The sequence below is a fragment of the Penicillium canescens genome (genome assembly GCF_028828765.1).
Source record: "Penicillium canescens strain IBT 15451 chromosome Unknown utg000004l_segment0_segment0, whole genome shotgun sequence".
In the NCBI taxonomy this organism is placed as follows: domain Eukaryota; kingdom Fungi; phylum Ascomycota; class Eurotiomycetes; order Eurotiales; family Aspergillaceae; genus Penicillium; species Penicillium canescens.
In genome coordinates this window covers 2,592,368-2,615,473 of record NW_026703966.1, presented here as the reverse complement: position 1 = coordinate 2,615,473, position 23,106 = coordinate 2,592,368, and the positions used below count along the sequence as shown (strand labels likewise).

The 23,106-nt window shown below is 51.5% G+C and overlaps 7 protein-coding genes across 7 annotated transcripts; 6 read left to right on the top strand and 1 right to left on the bottom strand.

The window, feature by feature from the left end:
* Positions 1-531: 531 nt before the first annotated feature.
* Positions 532-1,897, bottom strand: N7446_006348 (MmgE/PrpD family protein; the record flags this gene model as incomplete). Its single annotated transcript, XM_058515096.1, has 3 exons — positions 532-1,305; positions 1,377-1,514; positions 1,568-1,897. The coding sequence occupies 3 exons, from the start codon at positions 1,895-1,897 to the stop codon at positions 532-534; spliced, it is 1,242 nt and encodes a 413-aa protein (XP_058372274.1).
* Positions 1,898-2,612: 715 nt separating this feature from the next.
* On the top strand, positions 2,613-3,698 carry N7446_006347 (inositol phosphorylceramide synthase regulatory subunit KEI1; the record flags this gene model as incomplete). Its single annotated transcript, XM_058515095.1, has 3 exons — positions 2,613-2,654; positions 2,710-2,721; positions 2,784-3,698. The coding sequence occupies 3 exons, from the start codon at positions 2,613-2,615 to the stop codon at positions 3,696-3,698; spliced, it is 969 nt and encodes a 322-aa protein (XP_058372273.1).
* A 1,520-nt stretch (positions 3,699-5,218) lies between these two features.
* N7446_006346 (sulfite reductase (NADPH) subunit beta) lies at positions 5,219-9,928 on the top strand (the record flags this gene model as incomplete). The annotated part of the gene is made up of 3 exons (XM_058515094.1): positions 5,219-5,249; positions 5,321-5,457; positions 5,513-9,928. 3 exons carry the CDS (start codon positions 5,219-5,221, stop codon positions 9,926-9,928), a joined length of 4,584 nt encoding a protein of 1,527 aa, XP_058372272.1.
* A 594-nt stretch (positions 9,929-10,522) lies between these two features.
* Positions 10,523-11,641, top strand: N7446_006345 (uncharacterized protein; the record flags this gene model as incomplete). The annotated part of the gene is made up of 1 exon (XM_058515093.1): positions 10,523-11,641. One exon carries the CDS (start codon positions 10,523-10,525, stop codon positions 11,639-11,641), a length of 1,119 nt encoding a protein of 372 aa, XP_058372271.1.
* A 1,281-nt stretch (positions 11,642-12,922) lies between these two features.
* On the top strand, positions 12,923-14,253 carry N7446_006344 (uncharacterized protein). The gene is made up of 3 exons (XM_058515092.1): positions 12,923-13,481; positions 13,551-13,813; positions 13,881-14,253. Exons 1-3 carry the CDS (start codon positions 12,995-12,997, stop codon positions 14,094-14,096), a joined length of 966 nt encoding a protein of 321 aa, XP_058372270.1. The 5' UTR covers positions 12,923-12,994; the 3' UTR covers positions 14,097-14,253.
* A 422-nt stretch (positions 14,254-14,675) lies between these two features.
* On the top strand, positions 14,676-18,819 carry N7446_006343 (DNA-directed RNA polymerase; the record flags this gene model as incomplete). The annotated part of the gene is made up of 2 exons (XM_058515091.1): positions 14,676-15,449; positions 15,505-18,819. 2 exons carry the CDS (start codon positions 14,676-14,678, stop codon positions 18,817-18,819), a joined length of 4,089 nt encoding a protein of 1,362 aa, XP_058372269.1.
* A 1,299-nt stretch (positions 18,820-20,118) lies between these two features.
* Positions 20,119-23,086, top strand: xlnR (putative C6 transcription factor; the record flags this gene model as incomplete). The annotated part of the gene is made up of 3 exons (XM_058515090.1): positions 20,119-20,542; positions 20,603-22,887; positions 22,943-23,086. The coding sequence occupies 3 exons, from the start codon at positions 20,119-20,121 to the stop codon at positions 23,084-23,086; spliced, it is 2,853 nt and encodes a 950-aa protein (XP_058372268.1).
* Positions 23,087-23,106: the final 20 nt, after the last annotated feature.

Sequence of the window (23,106 nt, the reverse complement as noted above, 5' to 3'; positions counted from 1 at the left end):
AGACTCAGAAAATGTTTTCGTATTTAAATGGGACTTGGCAGGCGTACATTCGACCGAATTCACAGCCACGGTACATCCTTTTACGCCACCACTTTCATACAATCTACGTGATCAACCCACCATTTTTAATGGTCTACAACCCAGGGAACTCGAAAACAGGCAAAACAAAGGCAGAAAAAGGGAGACCAATGTAGGTTGAAAACAACGTACGAAACCGGTATACTCACTTCGAGGCTTTCGTGTAGAGACTGTCCAATACTTCACCAATGGCAATGTATACAGAATTTAGGACCCCATGTTGTGGTTCAGATCAATATTCCGACTGCTAACAGGCCTAGAATGTAAAGCCTCTGACGTTTGTCTCGTGCTCCAGGTTCCAAGCTCTTTTGATCAAATAATCAACTTTGTTCGAATCTTTGATTCCCCCATATCTAGCAAGAGCATGAGCTTTTGCCACAATGTCAGGCCTAGCCACAAGACATTAGAAAAAAAAGATATAAGCTATAGGAGTATAGCAATAGACATACCTTGTCAAGGGAAATTCCGGATCTCCTTTGCAAATTTCGTTGATTCTGCGAAAGTCTTCCCAGACTTGCACTCAACGATAACTGCGCCCTGCCATCTCTCCGGGAAATGAGCATCAATATCCGCATCATATTTCATCGTTACGCGGTTTTGGAATTCTCGCAGAGATGTGTCTTTCAAATCATCCTCGGTGAAGTCGGTGATCATAGCCTGACCCTTCTTCGCCGCAATAGCAAGTACAAAGCCCATAGAGAATTTGCTCTGATGGACCGTCTCACCATTACCGCTGAGGCTTAGTACATTGATAGCCGCCTGGTATGTAGGAACGAGCACGGATTCAATATCATCAAAGGCAACCTGATTCTTCTCCATCAAATTCAACAGTGCATCCACACTGGGGTGGGTGTGTCGACAAGATGCGTGCCATTTAAAGCTTGACCGAAGGACAGCAAACTCTTTACCCAAATTCTGGTCGATAGCTTCTGGGTTTGTTTCGCCGGGAACTAACGCAATCCCCATAGCACGGGGTCCTTCGAGGATATCTCGCGGTCCTAGAAGGCCGTCACGGGCGGAATATGCGGCAAATATCCCATCAAAACAAGCCTTGGCAGTGTGTACTTGTTTTGAGTGTGTAGCATCTAACAAGAATTGCCACAATCCTGCTGCTTGCGTTCCAGCTGTTCCAACTGCAGATAGTGTCTGGCTCACATCAAGCTTTAGAAGATGCGCTACAGCTGCTGCAACTCCGATAACTCCACCAGTAGCTGTGCTATGGAATTTCTATATTAAATTTGTCAGTTTGAAGATAAGTCGTGGGCCAGCATTCCTAATATGTATCTGGGGTAACGAACTTCATAATGGCTTTTTCCTAGATACTCTCCGACGCGGCAACCGACTTCATACCCAACTACGCAGGCGACAATAAAGTCTTTTCCACTAGCTCCAATATCCTGTGATACAGCCAGGGCTGCAGGGAATATTACAGTCGCCTAATGCCAAATCAACACTGTGTTTATAAAGAGAGAGCAAACACGAGACTCACCGGGTGCATAATACTTCGATTGTGGAGGTCATCCTGCTCCACAACATGCGACGCAGCAGCGTTAATTAGACTAGCAAATGCTGGGCTGGTAGTGACATTTTGGGAGCCATCAACCAACTCGCTCTTTCCACTAGAAGGTCCCATTTGCGCCGCAAATCGCACCAGTGCAGTAACTGCGGGATGGCTTCTACCGGCTATAGCACAGCCCAGAGTATCCAAGAAGAAATCCTTAGTGCGTTGGACCACTTCATCGGGGATATCTGCATACTTCAGATCGACGGCCCATTTGACCAAACGGTCGGTTCGGGTTTCTTGGTTGGATGTAGCCATTGCAGATATGAGTAAAGAATGTCAAGTGATCTAGTTTGATGTGATTATTTGGTACAACTTCAAGTCTTCGTTCAAATATATGCGGGGAAATAGCGGGCAATTCGGTCTTTTAGTCTCCTTTTCCGAGGGAGGAAACATCCGAGGCATATAGCCGAGTTCTAGTTGAGTTTGCGAGTATAATGGCGTTTCACTTTGCTTCAAATCACAGTGATCCGACTGCACTTATGCCAAGGTTATTTAACAATCTTGCTTCCCTTCAGACTTATGAGCAGTATATAGTTCACAGAGCATCATGTGATTGTCAGCCTTGCCGCCTTGCAACCTAAATAATAAGGCAGCAATATTGGCTCGGCGCGGGCACACTTCCTTCCTCGTAAATTCTTGACCGGAATACGGGAAAGCAAGGGATAAATGTTTTTCTTCGATATCACCGATCCCATATACCACTTCTAGAGCACTTTACTCTTACAATTCACTTCGTACTGCTACAACTGTGGCGTTCATAAAAAAGCGATGATTTCATGCAAGCGGCCATATTAATGCCAAAGGCGGAAGGGGAATTGATCTGCAACGGATCAGCCGGAACAGCGCCCCTGGGCCATCTGCGATCCCATACTTTCCCAGCCTTTTTCCTCTCCTTGCTTTGCCCGTATATATACCCAACTTTCTATCTCTTCATCCCAGATAACGAACATTCTTGGAGTGCGTCGTCTTCATGGGGTTCACGTCCCGATTTCTCCGCATTCCGCGGCCAGAGGTAAGCCTCTACGATCTGTGCGCCCCGAACGAGCTAACCTGTCCCGTGACCTCAGACCTTTCTCTATGTGATGAGCTTAGAGACTGGTGCTTCTCTGATCACCCTATCTCTGCTATTGAATAAAATTAGTGGCCTCTATGGCCTACTGGCCCTTTGACTGGGTACCATCTGTCGCCCGTCCAACTGTCGATGTACCTGTACTCCCTTGTCGCCCTTGGACTCGCCGCACTCCTATTCCCTCACATTCGGAAACAATCACCTCTACAATGTCTCTCCCTCGCCTATCTTTACGTCTTCGACAGTCTGATTAACGCCGCCTATACCGCCGCCTTTGGTGTGACTTGGTTCCTGGTGGTGTCGCAGCATTACGACAGTGGCAAGGGAGCCGGCCCAGGCGGCGACACCATCGCTCAGACCGCTGGCTTCACCAGCCCGAAGTACGATGCCGCCTACGTTGAAATCCAAAATACCAAGGACGGTAACAACTTCGTCGCCCACCCACCTCGCAGCGCCGAAGACCTGAGCAATGTCGTTCTCCAGCCCGAGAGCCTCCAGAGCATCATTTTCATCTCCCTGCTATGGGCCGTGCGTGTATACTTCGTCCTGGTTATGCTCGCGTTCGCGCGCCAAGCTCTTCGCCTTTGGGTTGCTATTCCCCGTCACACCCAGCTCCCGACCCACAGCCGCAATGTGTCAGTCGCCAGTGTAGCTGATATCGACCGCGAACCCTTCTCTGTCTATAGCCCCGACGGCCAGGGTTGGAAAGGAAAGTTGGGCCGCATTATGATTGGTATTGGTCACAACTACTGGCTTGGCGAAGAGGAGGACGGAAACTGGCTCAGTGGCATCAACCACAAATTCCGCAACCGTTCGAGCCCTACCGAGCTGCCTGGTGCTCTGGAGAGGGAGAGAAGACGTCGTTCCGGCACTGGCCCCCCACAACCATCGCGGTCTGTCGTTCAGTCTGCTACCATCCAACAGCCAATTCCCGAGCATGTGCCAGGAATGAATGTCAAAATGCAAGACTGGAATGCGCCTCGATAAATGATTCTTTTGGACATGCCAGCGTCTTTCAACGATTAAGGCCATCTTCTTGTACATCGCCCCTTTTGAACTCGCTTTTCGGTGTCTTCAACTGCCCCCAATCTTTCATCTGGCTGTCTTCAGCCAGGGACACAATCCACCCCGGCTCTTGTGTCCGTCCCATCGTTTTGCTAGACGGCGGAATTCGACTGCCGATAGCTCTGCTTACTCGAGACTCCGCTATCATGACAAAGCCCGAGTCCTTTTGCTCAATAATAACGACAACCTCTGCATATACAAGTTTGGAACGGGTCCAGGAATCTATGGTGTTGATTGATTACCCTGCCATCATTCGATATCTGGGAAAGGCGTTTTAAATTTGTCATCTTGGGCTTATCACCTCGCCCAGGCGGGAGTTGGGGCGCTTTATTGGAGTCTTGACTGCCACGCTCGTGTGCATCTAACATAACACCTATGGGTTTGGCGTCGGGATATGTGTACATTGCTTATTGGATATGGGTTTGGTACAGTTGGGAGATACCTACTCTCTTACGGCTGCATATTTGACAAGGATTTTATGTCTTATTGTACACACTACCTTTTGGATAAACACCACATGCATATTATCTGTTTCTGGTTCAAACAGTCTGGTGGGGTGATAACAGTAGACATCAAATGAAGAGTAATCCTCTTGGTGGCATGGCCTGAGTTCTTCATAGTAAACAACTTGAAAAATTAAAGCTTCAGTTGCACCACACCACTCGGCCGAATCATAGTGATAAGTGTGGATATAAATATTGGAGTCATACTCAAGCGAAGTTGGGAAGTGTCCCCCTCATTCCCTGTCGGCATCTGACCGGTAATTTAGTTTTGGAGATTCCTTCCAAGCCTTAGGAAGCGTAAGAATGGTATTGACGGGAATGCCGGCGTAACTCCGAATTGAAAGTGTTGGGCATCGGTAATTGCCGTGGTGCTATTGGTGCCGCGCTAGCAGATGAAGGAAAAAAAATATATATCTGCACGATAGTGCATATGGTTGCAATCTCTACCAACACCACCAGGTCGTCATTTTAGTTTGACACCATTAGATGAAGCAAAACCCTTAGAATCTCACGATTCGAGTGTATTCTGAACCTCAGAAGTATAGATATCGAGCTGTAGTTGGGTGGGCAAACACCGCAAACACAAACCCCGACGCTGACGTGCTCGACCGAGTCACGGGGTCCCCGCACATGAGCCCAATCGGGCTTGTTTGCATCTTTGCTGCTACGTGTTTGCACTGATGTCGTGATCGAACACCAATCAGCGGACTGCTGATCTAACCCCGACGACGGAGAAATCAATGATCGTGGGAAAGAAAACCCGTGGAACATCTTTTTTCTCCCTGAAGAGAGATCACAGGTATCAAGAGACACATTAATTGTCTCCGTTCATACATTTGGCGGATCTGTGCTGCGAGTGGGAGATCGCTGCAACTGATAAGCCATATCGCCGATTTTAATATCCCACCTGCGCTGTGACTCGAACAGCTAGCAATTATAATGGCATCTGTCTCAAGTGCCGCCGAGGCCGGTAAGTGATGTTGTGTTCTTGGGATGCTTGCAAATAGAGGCGCAATTGCTAATATTGCAATTGGCTTATAGTGGCGAGAATCGCCTACCTCACTAGTGATGTCGTTCTTTCTGTGCAGCCCTCTCTGCAGAACGACTCATTGTTCTCCAAGTCTCTCAAGGCCTTGAAGGCTAACAAGACGAGCAACATCTCATCAAAAAGCACACATGTAAGTCAATATGGTATGACCTGCGAGATCGGAACCGAATTAACAATATGGCCAGGTCCAAGCTGTGCGCTACAACGAGGACCCTCTCCTGTCCGCTTTCACCCCTCTGCGAAAGGGTGATCTTACCTCCGTGGTCACTAGCTCCTCCGTCCTGATCACCGCCGTTCCTCACCTCTACCGTCTTGCCAACAACCCTGTCGTCATCCACGTTGCCCTGGAGCCCTCTCCCTTCCCCGATTACTCAGTGATCAGCTCCATCCGGCAATCCGGCTTCACATTCCTGCATTCTGAGACTGTGCAGGAGGCTCAGGATATCGCTATCACAGCCCACGCCCTTGCTCAGAAGTCTGGAAAGGGTGTGATCCACTTCTTCGACCCCGCCAACTCGGCCAAGGACCCCTCCATTGCCACCGAGGATATCGAGGTCATCAAGAAAGTTCTCAACATCAGCACCAATGTTGCGACTCCCGCTGGAGCTGAGACCCTCTACGCCGACTCCGGCCGTGTGGCCACTGTCAATGCCGAAACCCTGGAGGCCCCCACTGGCCAAGAATCCACAACCTTTGCCCCTCCCTCTCAACCTCAGACTCCTTTCAACGCTAGCGTTGACAACTCATCAGTGGGTTCCTCGCGGAGGGACAGCAGTGCTGGTAGCGAAGCCCCAAGCTCGACTGCTACCACCGTGGACAATGCCAACAGCGCCCGACCTGTCAACGCCGCCGACATCTTCGACTGGACGGCTCAGATCTGGAACACTTTGTTCGAGGAGGTGGGCCGCAGATACAACGCCATTGAGTACACTGGAACCGCCAATGCCAAGTCTGCCATCTTTGTCTTTGGTTCAACTGGTGTCTTCGTTGATGCCCTGGCCAACGCTAGCGCTCAATCTGAGCTTGAGAACATTGGTTTGATCACTGCTCGTCTCTACCGCCCTTGGGTTGGCGGCCAGATCTCCGGCTCGATCCCCAGCTCCGTTGAGAGGATCGCTGTTCTCGAGCAGGTTCGCAAGACTACCAAGTGGGGTCCTTCTTTCATGGATCTCCTTTCCAGTCTTACCCCCGCCGGTGTACGCGGCCAGGCCCCCCAGATCGTTGGATACCGTCTTGGCTATATTGAGCCCTCTACCGCTGTCCAGGCCCTTCGCGGTGTCTTGCAGAACTTGACCTCTGAATCTCCTATCCAAAACCTCGAGATTGGAAGCTCTCAGGTCCCCACTATCCAGAATGCCCTCGAGCAGCCTCGCATTGAGAACGCTTACTTGAAAATTCTCAACCAGCTCTTCGGTGAGCGTCTTCATATTGCCAACGAGCTTGGCTCACAGAACGCTGGTGTCTCGAGCACCATTGCTGCAAGCCCTGAGTACGGTTTCGGATCTCTGCTGGCTCGCCAGGAGCACCGCCAGCGCTTCATCCGCGAAGTTGAGGAGGCTTCCAAGTCCACCACCTTTGCCACCGACGTACCCAAGACTTGGCTGTCTCGCTGGGCTCTGAATGTCAAGGATGCCGCCAAGGCCAACAAGATCGCCCCCGAGGTCATTGCCCGTCTTTCTAACGATGGGTCTTCTCTTTCCCGCCAGCTTTTGCAGTCCAAGAAGCTCTTCTACGACGAGTCTGATTGGCTCATTGGTTCCGATGCCTGGGCTTACGATTTCGGCAACTCCGGTGTTCACCACGTTCTAGCCTCTGGTGCCAACGTGAACATGCTGATCATCGACTCTCAGCCCTACTCCGAGCGCTCTGCCGCTGACTCCACTCGCCGCAAGAAGGACATTGGTCTTTACGCCATGAACAGGGGCAACGCCTACGTCGCCTCCGTTGCTGTCTACAGCTCCTACACCCAGGTCCTCCAGGCCATGTCCGAGGCCCAGCAGTTCAAGGGTCCCTCCGTCGTTGTTGCCTACCTTCCTTACAACCAGGAGAATGACTCCGCTCTCACTGTGCTGCAGGAGACCAAGAAGGCTATTGATCTCGGCTACTGGCCTCTGTACCGCTGGAACCCCGACAACGAGGACAAGGGTGAGCCTAAGTTCGCTCTCGACTCTGAGCGTATCAGGCGTGAGCTTGAGGAGTTCCTGCGCCGTGATAACCAGCTCACTCAGCTGATGAACCGCCACCCTAAGTACGCACCTGTGCTTTCTGAGTCCTACGGTACTGAGGTCCGAGCTCTCCAGAAGAGAAACGCCAAGGATTCCTACGAGAAGCTCTTGGACGGCCTCTTCGGTGCTCCTCTGACTATTCTCTTCGCCTCCGACAACGGTAACGCTGAGAGCCTTGCTAAGCGTCTTGGAAACCGTGGACGTGCTAGGGGTCTGAAGACCATGGTCATGGCCATGGATGACTTCCCCATCGAAGACCTCCCTACCGAGGAGAACGTTGTGTTCATCAGCAGTACTGCTGGCCAGGGTGAATTCCCTGTCAATGGACGTGGTCTCTGGGAGCACGTCAAGAACGCTGGTGACCTCGACTTGTCTTCCATCAACTACTCCGTTTTCGGTCTTGGTGACAGCCACTATTGGCCCCGCAAGGAGGACAGGGCTTACTATAACAAGCCCGGAAAGGACCTTGATGCTCGCGTTGCGTTCCTGGGTGGTCGCAAGCTGACCGACATCGGTCTTGGTGACGACCAGGACCCTGATGCCTACCAGACTGGTTATTCCGAGTGGGAGCCTCGCCTCTGGAAGGCCCTGGGTGTCGACAACGTTGAGGGTCTGCCCGAGGAGCCTGCTCCTATCACTAATGAGGACATCAAGATCGGTTCCAACTTCCTTCGCGGTACCATCGCTGAGGCTCTTCTGGATGAGAGCACTGGTGCTATCCCCGCCAGTGATCAGCAGCTGACCAAGTTCCACGGTACCTACATGCAGGATGACCGTGACCTTCGCGATGAGCGCAAGGCCCAGGGTCTTGAGCCTGCCTACAGCTTCATGATTCGCTGCCGTCTCGCCGGTGGTGTTGCCACTCCCAAGCAGTGGCTGCAGATGGATGCTATTGCCAGCTCGCACGGTAACGAGACCATGAAGCTCACCACCCGACAGACCTTCCAGTTCCACGGTGTGATCAAGCGCAACCTTAAGGGTGCCATGCGTGCCATCAACAACTCCATGATGGACACTCTCGCTGCCTGCGGTGACGTGAACCGTAACGTCATGTGCAGTTCTCTTCCCGAGCTCTCTTCCTTCCACCGCGAGACCTGGGAGTGGTCCAAGAAGATCAGTAACCACCTCCTTCCCTCTACCACCGCCTATCATGAGATCTGGCTGGAAGATGAGGATAAGAAGAAGGTTCAGGTTGCCGGCGATGCCATTGTTGACCACGAGCCCCTCTACGGTCCTACCTACCTTCCCCGCAAGTTCAAGATCACCATTGCCATTCCTCCTCACAACGACACTGATGTCTACGCTCACGACATTGGTCTCATTGCCATCAAGGGCGCTGACGGCCATCTGGAGGGCTTCAACGTCCTGGCTGGTGGTGGTATGGGATCCACCCACAACAACACCAAGACCTACCCCCAGACTGGTCGCATGTTCGGATACATCCCCGCCGACAAGATCCACATCGTTTGCGAGAAGATCATGCTCGTGCAGCGTGACAACGGTGACCGCAAGAACCGTAAGCACGCTCGTATGAAGTACACCATCGACGATCTCACCGTCCCTGTCTTCCGTAGCAAGGTCGAGGAGCTTCTCCCCGAGGGCCTCAAGTTCGGCGAGCCCCGTGCCTTCGAATTCAAGTCCAACGTCGACACCTTCGGCTGGATCAAGGACGACACAGGCCTCAACCACTTCACGATGTTCATTGAGAACGGTCGTATTGAGGATACTTCCGACTTCAAGATGCGCACTGGTCTGCGCGAGCTTGCTGGTCTTGGTAAGGGAGAGTTCCGTCTCACTGGTAACCAGCACTTGATGATCTCTCGTGTTACCGACGAGGATCTCCCTCTCATTAAGGAAACCTTGGCTAAGTACAAGCTTGACAACACCGCTTTCTCCGGTCTGCGTCTGTCTTCCTCTGCTTGTGTTGCCTTCCCTACTTGCGGTCTCGCCATGGCTGAGTCCGAGCGTTACCTCCCCGTCCTGATCTCCAAGCTCGAGTCTACCCTCGAGGAAGTGGGTCTTGCCCGTGACAGCATTGTGATGCGTATGACTGGTTGCCCCAACGGCTGTGCTCGTCCCTGGCTCGCCGAAGTTGCCTTCGTCGGAAAGGCCTACGGTGCTTACAACATGTACCTGGGCGGTGGCTACCACGGCCAGCGTCTGAACAAGCGCTTCCGCTCGTCCATCAAGGAGGACGAGATTCTTGAGATCATGAGAGACCTTCTCAAGCGCTACTCTCTCGAGCGTAACACCGACGGCGAGACTCCTGAGCGCTTCGGTGACTGGTGTATCCGCGCTGGTGTCATCAAGGCCACCACTGACGGACAGAACTTCCACGCTGGCATCGCCGAAGACGAGGAGGAAGAAGAGGAGTAATCGCTATATAAAGCATTCTCACTATATCCGACTTGTTATGACCACGGGGGAACCAATCCCTGCTTTTCTTTTTGATTTGTTTGATATCTCACGTCGCAATGCATTGATGTCTTGGCGATTATGATTTCGCTTTGAAAAAAATTGTTCCTAGATTTGTTTTTTATATGCCCCGATTCCTCATTTCTTCCTGTATGTCGATCTCATCATATCCCAAGCCAACTGCTTGTGCATACATACTGAAACATTACTCTCAATTGATATCCTTTTCCGTTGTGAAGCTTCTACCCTGACATCAAACATTCTAGCCGCTTACTTATTTAACCTTTGCCCAATCTGCTGTCTCCGGTGTAACAAGGCACGGGACTCAGGTGGCTACCCAATCGGGCAATATCGCACCCCATCGAGGTCAAATACCTCGTGGCGATAACAAGCCTCAACCACGGGTTTGGAAAAAGAAGCGCGGGCAAAGCTGATGCATTATTGACATCACGGCCGCATCAGGTAACCTCATCATCTTGATCTGTCTCAGCCCTATGCTCGACTGTGAAGTATTCGAAAAGACCACGAAAACAAAACATATCCCGAATCGTTGCAATGGCCTCAATGCTAAAGGCGCCATTCACTCCCCTCCTCTACCTAAGCCGCCGATTCCGTCAAGACCAAGACTGGACCTACCGACAAGCCCTATCAAACACACTGATAAAAATCTTCCTCCAAGTCTTCGTAGCCTTCCGCACAAAACCACCCCTGTCCCTAAAACCAGGCCTAGAAGGCGACCGCTTCGTCCAAATCGTACCAGGCCCCGAAGATCTATACACAGGAATAACCGTCGACGACGAAATCCACCCAGAAACCATAGGCGGAACCTGGTTCCCAACAGCCTACTCCTACACCACAACAACCTCCTCAGACAAACACATCATCCTCCACTTCCACGGTGGCTCCTACATCATCGGCGACGGCCGCACACTATCCTGCAAATTCCTCGTAGACAACCTCCTAGCCCACTCTCCCTCCAGCCACGTCTTTAGCCTCCAATACCGCTTAGCCTGCAACCCGAACAGCCGCTTTCCCGCCCAACTCCAAGACGCCATAACCGCCTACTGCTACCTAACCCACAGCCTGCACATCCCCGCCTCGCGCATCGTCCTCAGTGGCGATTCCGCAGGCGGTCACCTCGTCCTAGCCCTCCTCCGCTACATAGCAGACTATGACGACGAGAAGATCCTTCCACCACCATCATGCAGTTGGCTCTTCTCGCCGTGGTGCGATATCCCCGGCTCAAGGAATACAGCATTATGGAATACCCTGCCGAACGCAACGGTGGATTATGTCCCGCCCTCGTTCCCGGCGTGTGGGGCGAAGCACTTAATCGGCAATCTGGAGCTAAATAGGGCTGTTGAGCCTTATCTAGCACCGATTTGGCATCCGTTTGCGCTGCCTTCGCCTATGCTAGTTGTTAGTGGTGGCCGGGAGGTTATGTGTCAGGAGCATGAGCGGTTGGCGAGGCATTTGCGGAAATTGCCGCAGAATGAGGGCCGCGTGGAGTATTTCGTGCAGGATATTTCGCCCCATGATGTTTTGATGGTGGGGTGGATTATGAATTTTAGGAAGGAGGCTGCGCAGTGTGCTGAGTCTGCTGGTTGCTTTTTGACAAAGCTTCAGGCTATGTCGGATGAGAGTGAAGTTCCGGTTTTGGCTTTTGAGGCTTGATGTTGGGGGGTTTGGGTTGCTATATTTTCGGATTTAGTGTTTGCTATTTGGGTTTTCGGTGGGGGATACAGCGGTTTGAGATGTGGGTATGGGTTTATCAGATTGAGCTTTGGGAATGGTTGCTTGTAGTCTTTCTCTTGGTACTCGAGGTGATGTAGATTCCTTGCGGGTGATCTCAGTTCTCATTCAACTCGACCCTTGGCGTACAATTCCAGTAGGCACGCTAAACAAAAGGATACTTACATTCATCGAAAGGAATCTTTACAATGCTTACATGGGGGTCGACAAGGCCGACATGAAAAGATTTAGCCGAACTACTCTTGTATTGACGTGCAGATCCCTGGCAGAGGACCTGAGAGAAGTCTAGCTAGTTGAAAAAAACCCTGCTCAAATCCAACCATCATCGCCAACAATTGAAACCGCACCAATCGTCCACCCCAACACCAAGACCAGCCTCCATGAGAATATCTCCCCGTTTGGAGATTTTCCTTGACGACATCTATCGTATTGCCCGCGTTTCCTGATTCATGCAATGCCGCAAGCAAAGCATGACCGTGTACCGTGCATCATCAAAATGACGGGATGATTCTGTGGGGAGTAGGGACCGACTTGGTCCCGGTGGCACGACTTCCGCCTACCCACCTCATGTGAGTAGACCCTGACGGCCGAAAGTTGCGACTCTGTTGTCGACTGGTTCATTGATTGGGCGCCTTCGCGTAAGGCCCCGATGGTTCCGAATTCGATATGTTTGAGCTCATCATCATGTCTCCTGGGCAAACAGTGGCATTCCTTGGCGCTGGCGCGGACTCGTTTTCGGCTCTGGCCTGTAGCATGTCTTTCCTGCCAGGTCTAGACCATGGGCCTCCGGCTCTATCGATTCAATGTTTGTAACTCAAACCGTTACAAAGGTTCTGTGGGCGCAATCGATGTAAATGCCCTCAAGCCATGGTAGATGGGTGGTGTGGCAATGGACGACTGGATTGATCACAATGTGGTGGGAGATGGAAGGTTTTAAGCAAGGGTGCGTCTCTCACGCTAGGAAGGCATCGAGGGGGGTTGTCAAGCTCGATGGTGACGAAGAAGACCTCGACGTCTAAGAGAGCGTGATTTGTGAGAGGGAGGACAGCGTTGTAGCTCTCTCGTCACGGCTCCGGGTCCTCAAAGGAAGAAAATGGGACTGGGGAAAAGGGGGTAAATATAAGGATTGTGGGGGCGGTGAAATCGATAGCTCTCTTTCTGCCACCTCCCCGCCGACGAAATTCGATAAGCAAAAAAAAGTTCCACGAACATTCTCGATTCCTGCACTTTTACTTTTAGTCTATTCCCCTCGCCTCTATTTGTTCTCTTATAACCATGGGTTCCTCCGATGATGATCCAGTCATTGCCTCCTACGATGTCTTCCTCACCGACTCCGAGATATCTCGCTTTGTCTTCCAATACCTCGACCGAGATGAGGATTTTCCCTACAACGATAGAAATAACCAGCGCCCTACTCAGCTCCGAATGAAGGCGCGCACAGGCATTGTTGAGGTCGATGTGCCTATCAACACCCGCGGAAACTACGATGTCAACAAGGGGCTGCGCTATGGGGAAGCCATGAAAAAGAGCCGCTCATCTCGTGACGGAGGCGCTTATGGAATGTCCGGTGGCTTTACTGCTGGAGGTGCCGCTGCCAATTCTGGAGGCAGAGTCAAGATGGAGGGTAACGGGGACGTGGAGATCCTAGATAATAAGCGGGCAGTTGATTCGGCCTCATTGATGCGAACACAATCACTTGGGGGCCGGGTGAAGCCCGCCGAAGAAGGTGATCCAGTTTACATGCTGGCTACATTCAAAAATAGTACGTTGGATGCCGAAACAAGCACCAGAATATTGCTTGACAGGGCTCGATACTAACAGCTCGTTCTAGAAAATTTGCACCTTTCGCCGGTCTCGTCGGTTGTTCAATTCCACCCACAACTCCACCATCTAGATGCTTTGGATGAGATGCCCAAAGCAAAGGGCCGGAAAAGAGACGACGATGATCGACCCGCTGAGACCGAGGCACGCGCAATCGATATCAAGGTCAAGGGAGCCGAAGACGGAGAAACGAACATGGTCGGCGGGAATCTGGATCTTTTGAAGAAAATGCAGGAAGAAAAGTGGAAATCATATGGATGGATTGATGCTGAGGTATGTCTTCACAGGTTTATATTTGGTATATTTGGTGACGCCCTCCTGCTAACGCCCCCTATCCCAGACCGAAGATGCGTGGTACACTTATGAAAGCTTCATGATGCACCAGGAGCCCGAGACACTCCCATCTATGGAGACGAATATAAACTCGGAAGATTACCTCGATAAAATGAGTGCCCCAAGAATCGATCCAGCACGACCTGACCTCACCGGCTGGGCTATGAAAGAAAATCGCCGGAGACAACGAGATGGGGCCTCTCAAAACGAGAACGAGCAGTGACGAATCCTTTTGCAGCATCAAACAATCCATTCTTAGCGGGTTTTTGGCATTAATTTCTATTTCAAGCTTCATCTCTTCCTGGCTTTTTAATCTAATGGCAGATTAGTGCTTTCTACGTAGCGTCTAGCTTCTACAACATGTATCTTTCTGTTTGCCGCCTAGCACACGCTAATGGGTCTTGTAAACACCAGACTACATACATAACCAGTAAATATGCGTGCTCTTCAGCCGTTGCCACCTGTATGGAGCTGTCCGCCAATCAGGGCGATACGGTATGTGGTCACGTGAAAGCCGGTTTTTCTCCCGAGTCTCCGCTGCTACAGATCGAGAATCCCCTTTTTTCTACTGTTTCATTCCTTTCCCTCTTTTTTTGCTTTAGTCGAGGGTTGCAGGTCAGCGTATAATCGCGGTGAGAAATCGCCTTGGTTTCGCCTCTGCTATCATTGCGGTGTCTGTTTACTTGACCTGCACTCTGAAAGTTTGCATCTCTTATCCATATAATTTTATCCTTAATATTTTCTTCATTTCGCGCCCTATCCTACCCTCGACGCAATCGCGAAATCCTCGTATCCACGCACGATGTTATCACGCGTGGCTCGTCAGAAAAATGCCCTCTTCCACTCGCGGAGGGCCCATGTCCTTCGAGCATCGGTCACCTTACCGACAACACGACTCCATTCCTATACAAGCAACCGGACTTCGCTCGTGAACCCTCCAGTTACTGTGACCCAAAGTCATTCCCGGAGGTCGTCTCTTCAATCAAAACGCCATCTCGCTACGGCTGCTGATCCCCCCGGTTTCAATACGCATTCCTCCCGTCCTTCCGATTCTTTCATGCACATGCCCTATGACGCCTTCGATACATCCTCCTTGGTCATTCTTGACTCAACCCCTTCGACACAAGCCAAAATTTTTCGCAGGAGGCACGGTGTTGGCGGTGATGAGACAGAAATGAGGGCAAACCTGGAAGTCTCGTTGAAAGTTGGCCAATTTGAACGAGCTGCCTCATTAATCAACCGTCTTGGCCACTACCATCCGGTCGGTTCGCAGGAGTACCTGAACCTACACAACCGCTATCTGAAGGAAATGGTGTCGTACATGATCCTCAATCGGGCACAGGAAATGGTCCTCCCTCTGCAGAAATGGTTTGAGGTGGATATGCCGGCCGGTGGTGTGACACCCAATGAAGAGACGTTTGCAATCATGCTCCACATGGCTATACGCATGCTTCACGGAACGAAGCGGGAGAGAACAGTCCGTCGTTATTGGGAGCTTGCCCAAAAGGCGGGGCTAGAGGAGGAAATCGTTGGTTTGGAGATACTGGAGGACTCCGACGTTGGGGAGCTATCGAGGGTGAGTTGATATTTTATGCAGGACCATTGAAGCCATACTAATACTTCACAATCAGATTTGTTCCTCCGACATGCTGGACTTGGTGTCTCAATACATGAGAATGGATGGGTCCTTAAATGCCCTAGAAGAATCCCAGTTTGAGCGCGTACCTGCTGCCATGGACGATGCCCCCGTGATTCAGTCCGTCGATCAAAAGGGACTCGGAATGTCATCCCTCAAAGAGTCTCTGTCCCTCTTTGCAGACCATTCTGAAATCCAGTTGCCCTCAAATTTCGAAGGCACCGAAGAAGAAGCCCGGACGCTACGCAACGAAATAAGACAAAAAAGACTGGAAGCCGATGGTATCGAGTCAGCACTCGCTCGTTGGCGTACAGAGAACGCGAGGAGACAAAAAGCAGGCCTGAACGCGTCTTCGGATGAAAAGAAATTAAACTCTGTCTTGAGTCAATGGCACACGGATCTCGTGGCAAGAATCAAGAGAGAGTTGGAGCTTGTGGAGGAGGCGCTTGCGAACCCCATCACGAGCGTCGAGCAGCGGGATCGTTGTGATTATGGCGTATATCTCCAATCTCTCGATGCTGATCGATTAGCTGCACTCACCATCATCACGGTCATGTCCGTGTTCAGCCGCACGGGAATGGACAAGGGAATTAAACTTTCTGCCATCGCTACAACTCTTGGAAAAGAATTCCAAGATGAATTGATTGCCAAAAGCGTCATCACGAAAAACAAGGGTGTAAACCCTAGCCGTCTCAAGGCCCTGAAGGAGACTCTTGCAAACCGCAAGACCAAGGATGGCCGCATGCGATGGAAGACGCTTGTCGACAAAGCCAATGAGGAAGATTCACATGTTCACTGGGGCTCCCGTGTACAAGTCAGAGTCGGTGCAAGTCTCATGAGCATGCTATTCGATGTCGGTAAAATCTCTGTTTGGGTTGAGGACCCCCTTACCAAGAAGAAGGTCTGCACCATGCCACCGGCCTTCCAACATGCTTATCAAATTCACTACGGAAAACGCTCGGGTCTCATCCATGTGCACCCTGAAATTGTCAAAATTGTAACAAAAGAGCCTCCTTCCGAATTGTTGGCCCGCCACCTCCCAATGGTCACCAAACCGAAGCCTTGGACTGGACCAAGGAGCGGTGGATACAAAGTTTATGAAAGCAGCCTGGTGCGCAGTACTGCCGGCGAAATTCTGCAACCGGCTTACATCAAAGCCGCTATGAAGGACGATGGCATGAAAGAGATTCGAGCTGGCCTTGATGTTCTTGGAGCTACTGCCTGGAGGATCAATCGGTCCGTTTTCGACGTAATGGTTCAAGCTTGGAATACTGGAGAAGCCGTGGGGAAAATCGCCCCCCTGGACCCAGACCTGACGATTCCTCCGCAGCCAAGTTCAGATGCCGACCTTGCGGAGCAGCACCAATGGAGTCGAAAGTTGCGAGAAATTGAGAACCTTCGCTCTGGATACCACTCTATTCGCTGTTTCCAGAATTTCCAGCTCGAGATCGCGAGAGCCTACCGCAACGAGGTCTTCTTCCTACCCCATAACATGGATTTCCGCGGCAGAGCGTACCCTCTTCCTCCCTATTTGAACCAGATGGGAGCTGACAACTGCAGAGGGTTACTGCTTTTCGACACAGGAAAAGAACTTGGTGTAAGTGGCTTGCGCTGGTTGAAGATTCAGATTGCAAACTTGAGTGGCTTTGATAAGGCAAGTATGTCTGAACGGGAGCAATACACCATGGACAAATTGGACGATATCCTCGACTCGGCCAACAATGGTCTGAATGGACGCAAGTGGTGGCTTAAGGCCGAGGATCCATGGCAATGTTTGGCCGCTTGTATGGAATTGCGCAATGCCTTACAACTGTCCGATCCCACCACATATGTGTCTCATCTCCCCATCCACCAAGATGGCTCGTGCAATGGTCTTCAGCACTACGCTGCCCTGGGTGGCGATAAGGCCGGTGCCCAACAGGTCAACCTTGAGCCCTCTGATCGCCCATCAGATGTTTATTCCGGTGTGTGTGACTTTGTCAACGAAAGCATTACGCAGGACGCAGCCAATGGCAATAGCCTAGCCAAGGTTCTCGATGGAAGAGTGACGAGAAAGATTGTGAAGCAGACGGTCATGACGAATGTCTATGGCGTGACCTTCATGGGAGCGACAAGACAAGTCAAAAAGCAGCTTGTCGACTATCTACCAGACCTCTCCAGCGCAGAGAGGGTGTCGGCGTCTGTCTACATCGCCCAGAAAATTTTCGGCGCTCTTGGCACCATGTTCAACGGAGCTCACGATATTCAATATTGGCTTGGTGACTCTGCGCTCCGCATTACACAGTCCTTAACACCGGAGCAAATCGAGCAACTCACCGAACAAGCGTTGACACACAAGGCCACCCACCGCTCTTCTCTTCCGAGATCCCTCGATCCCGAAAAATCATTCCAGTCGACTGTCATCTGGACCACTCCGCTGGGTCTTCCAGTTGTCCAACCATACCGCACTCGCAAAGCTCGTCGCGTGCAAACTACTTTGCAAGAAATCAGTATCATGGATCCTAGTGCCGACGACATTGTGTCGAAGCGCAAGCAGCTCCAGGCTTTCCCACCTAACTTCATTCATTCCCTCGACGCCACGCACATGATCTTGTCTGCCAACGCATGCCACGAAGCAGGCCTGACATTCTCCGCCGTCCATGATTCCTTCTGGACCCATGCCGGTGATGTCGACCAGATGAATGAAATCCTCCGGGATGCCTTCGTTCGCATGCATAGCGACGATATTATCGGGCGCCTCGCAGCTGAGTTCAAGGTGCGATATGGTAAGAATTTGTTCCTTGCCCGAATCCCCCTGACCAGCAAGCATGGCAAGGCAATCCGCGCTCTGCGCAAGGGGGGAAAGAGCTCAAAGCTCGCCGAGCTGATTCAAGAGCAACGACGACAGAATCTTCTCAACTCGGAGGATCCCGAAGACCAAGCGGAGGGTCGTGCTATGGTCACAGCCGCCAGTGTCTTCGAAGGACTGGGTGGCACAGATGCAGACCTGTGCATGACCAAATCTTTGGGTGCAACCGCAATGGGCCACGTGCCAGAGAATCTTGAATCCGCGGAACGTGCGCCCATGGCAGATGGAATCGATACCTCCGATCCGGCCATCCAGGGCCTGCTGGGAAACATGGACTTGCCCGACGGGAAGCTGCTTGACGATGAACCAGAACCTGTGGATGAAACCGAGAAGGCTCCCGCGAAGAGAGGATCGCGCGTGGCGACCACTTGGATGTGGGTTCCGCTGAAGTTCCGCCCAGTCCCTGCCAAGGGAGACTGGGATTTGACTCGCATTCGCGAGAGTGAATACTTCTTCTCTTGAGGCTCCCATCTTTGGCTCCGTGCGGAGCTTCAATTTTATCCCTTTGGCGTTGCATATCTTTTTTATCTTTACTTTCCCATTTCATCTCCTGAGTATCGTGGAAAAGCGGTCTGCGGATGCATATTAGGTGCCTTTTAATTTCCTTGTACATTTCCTCATTCCCCATTTGTTTCCCTGGGCTTCATTGTTTACATTTTGTATATTTTATGCTGTTGGAGAGGAGGCACCGGGAACGAAAGAACAACCATGCATATAGCGATGTAACTTACGAATATGATCTTAGACTTTATTTCAATCGGAACTTAGCCAACTCCACATCTTTTTTAATGAATTTAACCTAAGCAAATAGCCATAGTATGAACAACTTTAAAGCTAAATAACCGGCCAGGGGCATCGATGGATTTAGGCAAAATAGAACAGCCGGTAGGGCAATCTGGGGGAAACCTGGCTTTAGCTCAGTCGCTACCTAGTCCTCATTTGCTGGGATTTGAGTCTCTAAACTGCATATACCAATCAGTTTGAATAGTTCTCAAGGGTGCAAGTATCCTGTTGGAGCTGCGCTTAGCAATTGAAAATTGGGCTTGGTCTGCCGACAGTAGGCCTGTTATGTACCTTTGTACCTTTGTTCTGCCTGGCCAAGACCGGGGTATGTTACCGAGGTGGTCAGACATTTAAGGGGCCCAAGTCCCCGTCTGGTGCTTCTCCGAGCCCTCTTGAATACGGGGCGCAAGCCTTCCAGGTATAGATGACCGGGGTCACACTGGATAAAGTGGCAGCCAATAAGCGAAGGGAGCAAGGGATGCAGATTCGAAACGGGTCTGCACAGGGGGTCTCCCAGTCAGAAGAGCGTTAAAAGAAAACGTATGAAATAAACAGGGATTATAGAAGTAGAAGTAGAACTGAAGGGAGTAGTTGAGGAGTATACCCCGTGCAACACGTGCCCGTTCCCCCGCCTTTCAGTCTCGACTGGCTTCCCCAGATCGTCAGGTTCCTGACATCTTTGCTTTTATTCACATTGCTTTTGTTGCACCCTTGAACTCTTAGACCCTTCCTGATTATCTTCTCTTGCCGAGAATCAAGCTTTGGGTCCTCGGCTCCGCCGAGAAAAAAGTCGCCTCCGGGATCTGGGGTTCCGCCACGGCCTCTCATGCCGTTCCACTGACACTTATGCCCCCCGTGTTCTCGATCACCATCACCTTCCCCCGTCAGTCTCACCTTGGACGAGAAAGATTAGGTCACATCGATTCGTCCTGTCCCTCTATGTCGACATAGAGCGCCTCCCCGCCTCCTCGGAGAAGAATGTCAACGACCTCCCTCCAATCCTTGCCCAATTCCTGCTCGTCCTTCTCGACCCAGCCACAATCTAAACGAATGCCCCAATCCCAAACCCCCGGGCTGGACACGCTTGCGGAGGGGTCGCAGTATGCGCTGGAACAACTCCAGCTAGCACGGGAAGCTGGCACTGCCAACGCCCCATCCGATCTCGCCCAATCGCTCTCTGATTCCAAATTGCCACACACCCAACATCTTCTATATAGCGAACAAGACGCCTCGTCCAGTCTGAAAGGGCCACAATCGCGCGACAGCCTTGCCGAGGCTCGCTCCGCAATCCGCAAGAACTCATCTGCCACTCCGGTCCGGCGGAGAATTAGCCGGGCTTGCGACCAGTGCAATCAATTGCGGACCAAGTGCGACGGTCAAAACCCGTGCGCACATTGTGTTGGTATGGCCAGTTCACGGGTGTTCTTTGGCTTGCGAAAATAGTCTAATTAACGAATTCCAGAGTTCGGACTCAGTTGCGAATACGCCCGCGAGCGGAAGAAGCGCGGGAAAGCGTCGAAAAAGGATATAGCCGCAGCCACTATCACCACCGACAGCGACCTAGGTGGTAAAGATAGTGCGACGCATGCCCAAAGCCATCCGTCGAATGGCCAGTCTTTACCAGAATCTAACGAACGCTACGATCCGGCCTTTGATGCTGCGCGCACTCTAACCGAAAGCGCACAATCACGACCACATGACACTGAGATGCCAGGTTTATCTGGTATGCGCCAAAATCAGGCACCCGTTCAAGCTTCTCAGCAGCAGATTAGCTCTAGCATGGCAGGTATGCCATTCAACCATTATGAAGCATTACAAGAATCGCATCGACCGCCAATGTCCGTACCCGATCTGCGCTCTATACATATGATGCAAACCGCGAATGCAAATTCTCGGTCGCCCAGCTCGATGCTTAATTCTCAAGGCTTTGGCTCGGGCTATAATGATGGCGCATACCCTCTAATGAATTCGCAAGAGGCGAATTCGACGTCTATGAACCAGTTCCGCCTTGGAAACTCGGCGGAACATCCTACAGCTTCATTTTTAGGGTTTTCTCCGCCAGGTCAATCACCCAGTTGGTTGCCACTACCTTCTCCGTCTCCCGCCAATTTTCCGTCCTTCAGCATGCCATCTTTCTCTAGTTCGTTGAGATACCCCGTCTTGCAACCAGTTCTTCCACACATCGTGTCTATAATCCCTCAATCTCTCGCCTGTGATCTTCTCGATGTCTACTTCACCAGTTCATCTTCCTCGCATCTTTCTCCGTCGTCTCCATATGTGGTTGGTTATGTTTTCCGCAAGCAATCCTTCCTACACCCCACGAAACCACGGGCGTGCAGCCCCGGGCTCCTCGCCAGTATGTTGTGGGTAGCCGCACAAACGAGTGAAGCTGCATTTTTGACATCACCTCCCTCTGCCCGCGGGCGAGTCTGCCAAAAGCTTCTGGAATTGACTGTTGGATTACTTCGACCACTTATCCATGGACCTGCAACTGGGGAGGCATCTCCCAATTATCCCGCGAATATGGTAATCAACGGGGTCGCTTTAGGTGGATTTGGCGTGTCAATGGACCAATTAGGCGCCCAGAGCAGTGCAACTGGCGCTGTGGACGACGTCGCTACGTACGTTCACTTGGCGACAGTCGTTTCCGCTAGTGAATATAAGGCTGCAAGTATGCGGTGGTGGACAGCAGCCTGGTCTCTTGCACGAGAGCTCAAGTTAGGTCGCGAACTGCCGCCTAATGCAACAACTCGCCAGGACGGCGAACTAGAGGGTGAAGGAGAGCTCGACGTTAACGGCAAGAGGCAGCCGCCCCAGCTCATGGGTCATGGTCCTGGCAACTCAGCGGTCAACCTGACAGAAGAGGAACGCGAAGAGCGCCGTCGGATATGGTGGTTGCTATATGCGACTGATCGCCATTTAGCGCTCTGCTACAACCGTCCTTTGACACTTCTAGATAAGGAATGTGAGGGTTTATTACAGCCTATGAACGACGACATCTGGCAAACAGGAGACTTCTCGTCGGTTAATTACCGCCGCGCTGGCCCATCCTTCGAGTGTACTGGCCACAGCATGTTCGGATACTTCTTACCACTGATGTCCATCCTCGGTGAAATTGTGGATCTGCAACATGCCCGAAACCATCCGCGCTTTGGTCTCCATTTCCGGAACAGTGGTGAATGGGAAAGTCAGGCAATGGAAATCAGTCGACAGCTCGATGTCTACGCCCAGAGTTTGAAAGAGTTCGAAGCCCGGTTCACGAGCTCTCTCGCACTCGGTCCGGAAAATGACACTGTTATGGAGGGCTCCAACCTCAACCATGTCAGCCCGTCAGGTCGGTCGAGTAGCACCGTGGGATCGCATGTTAGCGAGTCCATCGTCCACACGAGGATGGTGGTTGCTTACGGCACCCATATCATGCACGTTCTCCACATTCTGTTGGCTGGGAAGTGGGATCCGATCAACCTGCTCGATGATAACGACCTATGGATTTCGTCCGAATCGTTCATCTCGGCCATGGGACATGCCGTCAGCTCTGCTGAAGCCGCCTCGGACATCCTAGAATACGATCCCGATCTGAGTTTCATGCCCTTCTTCTTCGGTATATACCTGCTGCAAGGTAGTTTCCTACTACTCTTGACTGCGGATAAGTTGCAAGGAGATGCTAGTCCAAGTGTGGTCAGAGCATGCGAAACTATCGTGCGAGCACATGAGGCTTGTGTCGTGACTTTGAACACTGAATATCAAGTAAGTGCCCGCGAGTTCGTCTGCACAGCTAAGAGTGGATACTAACATCATCCAGCGAACTTTCCGGAAAGTGATGCGCTCAGCTCTTGCCCAGGTTCGTGGCCGTCTTCCGGAAGACTTTGGTGAGCAGCAGCAGCGCAGGCGTGAAGTACTGGCCCTTTACCGCTGGAGCGGGGATGGCAGTGGACTTGCGCTGTAGTTACCTCACTCGCTGTTTAT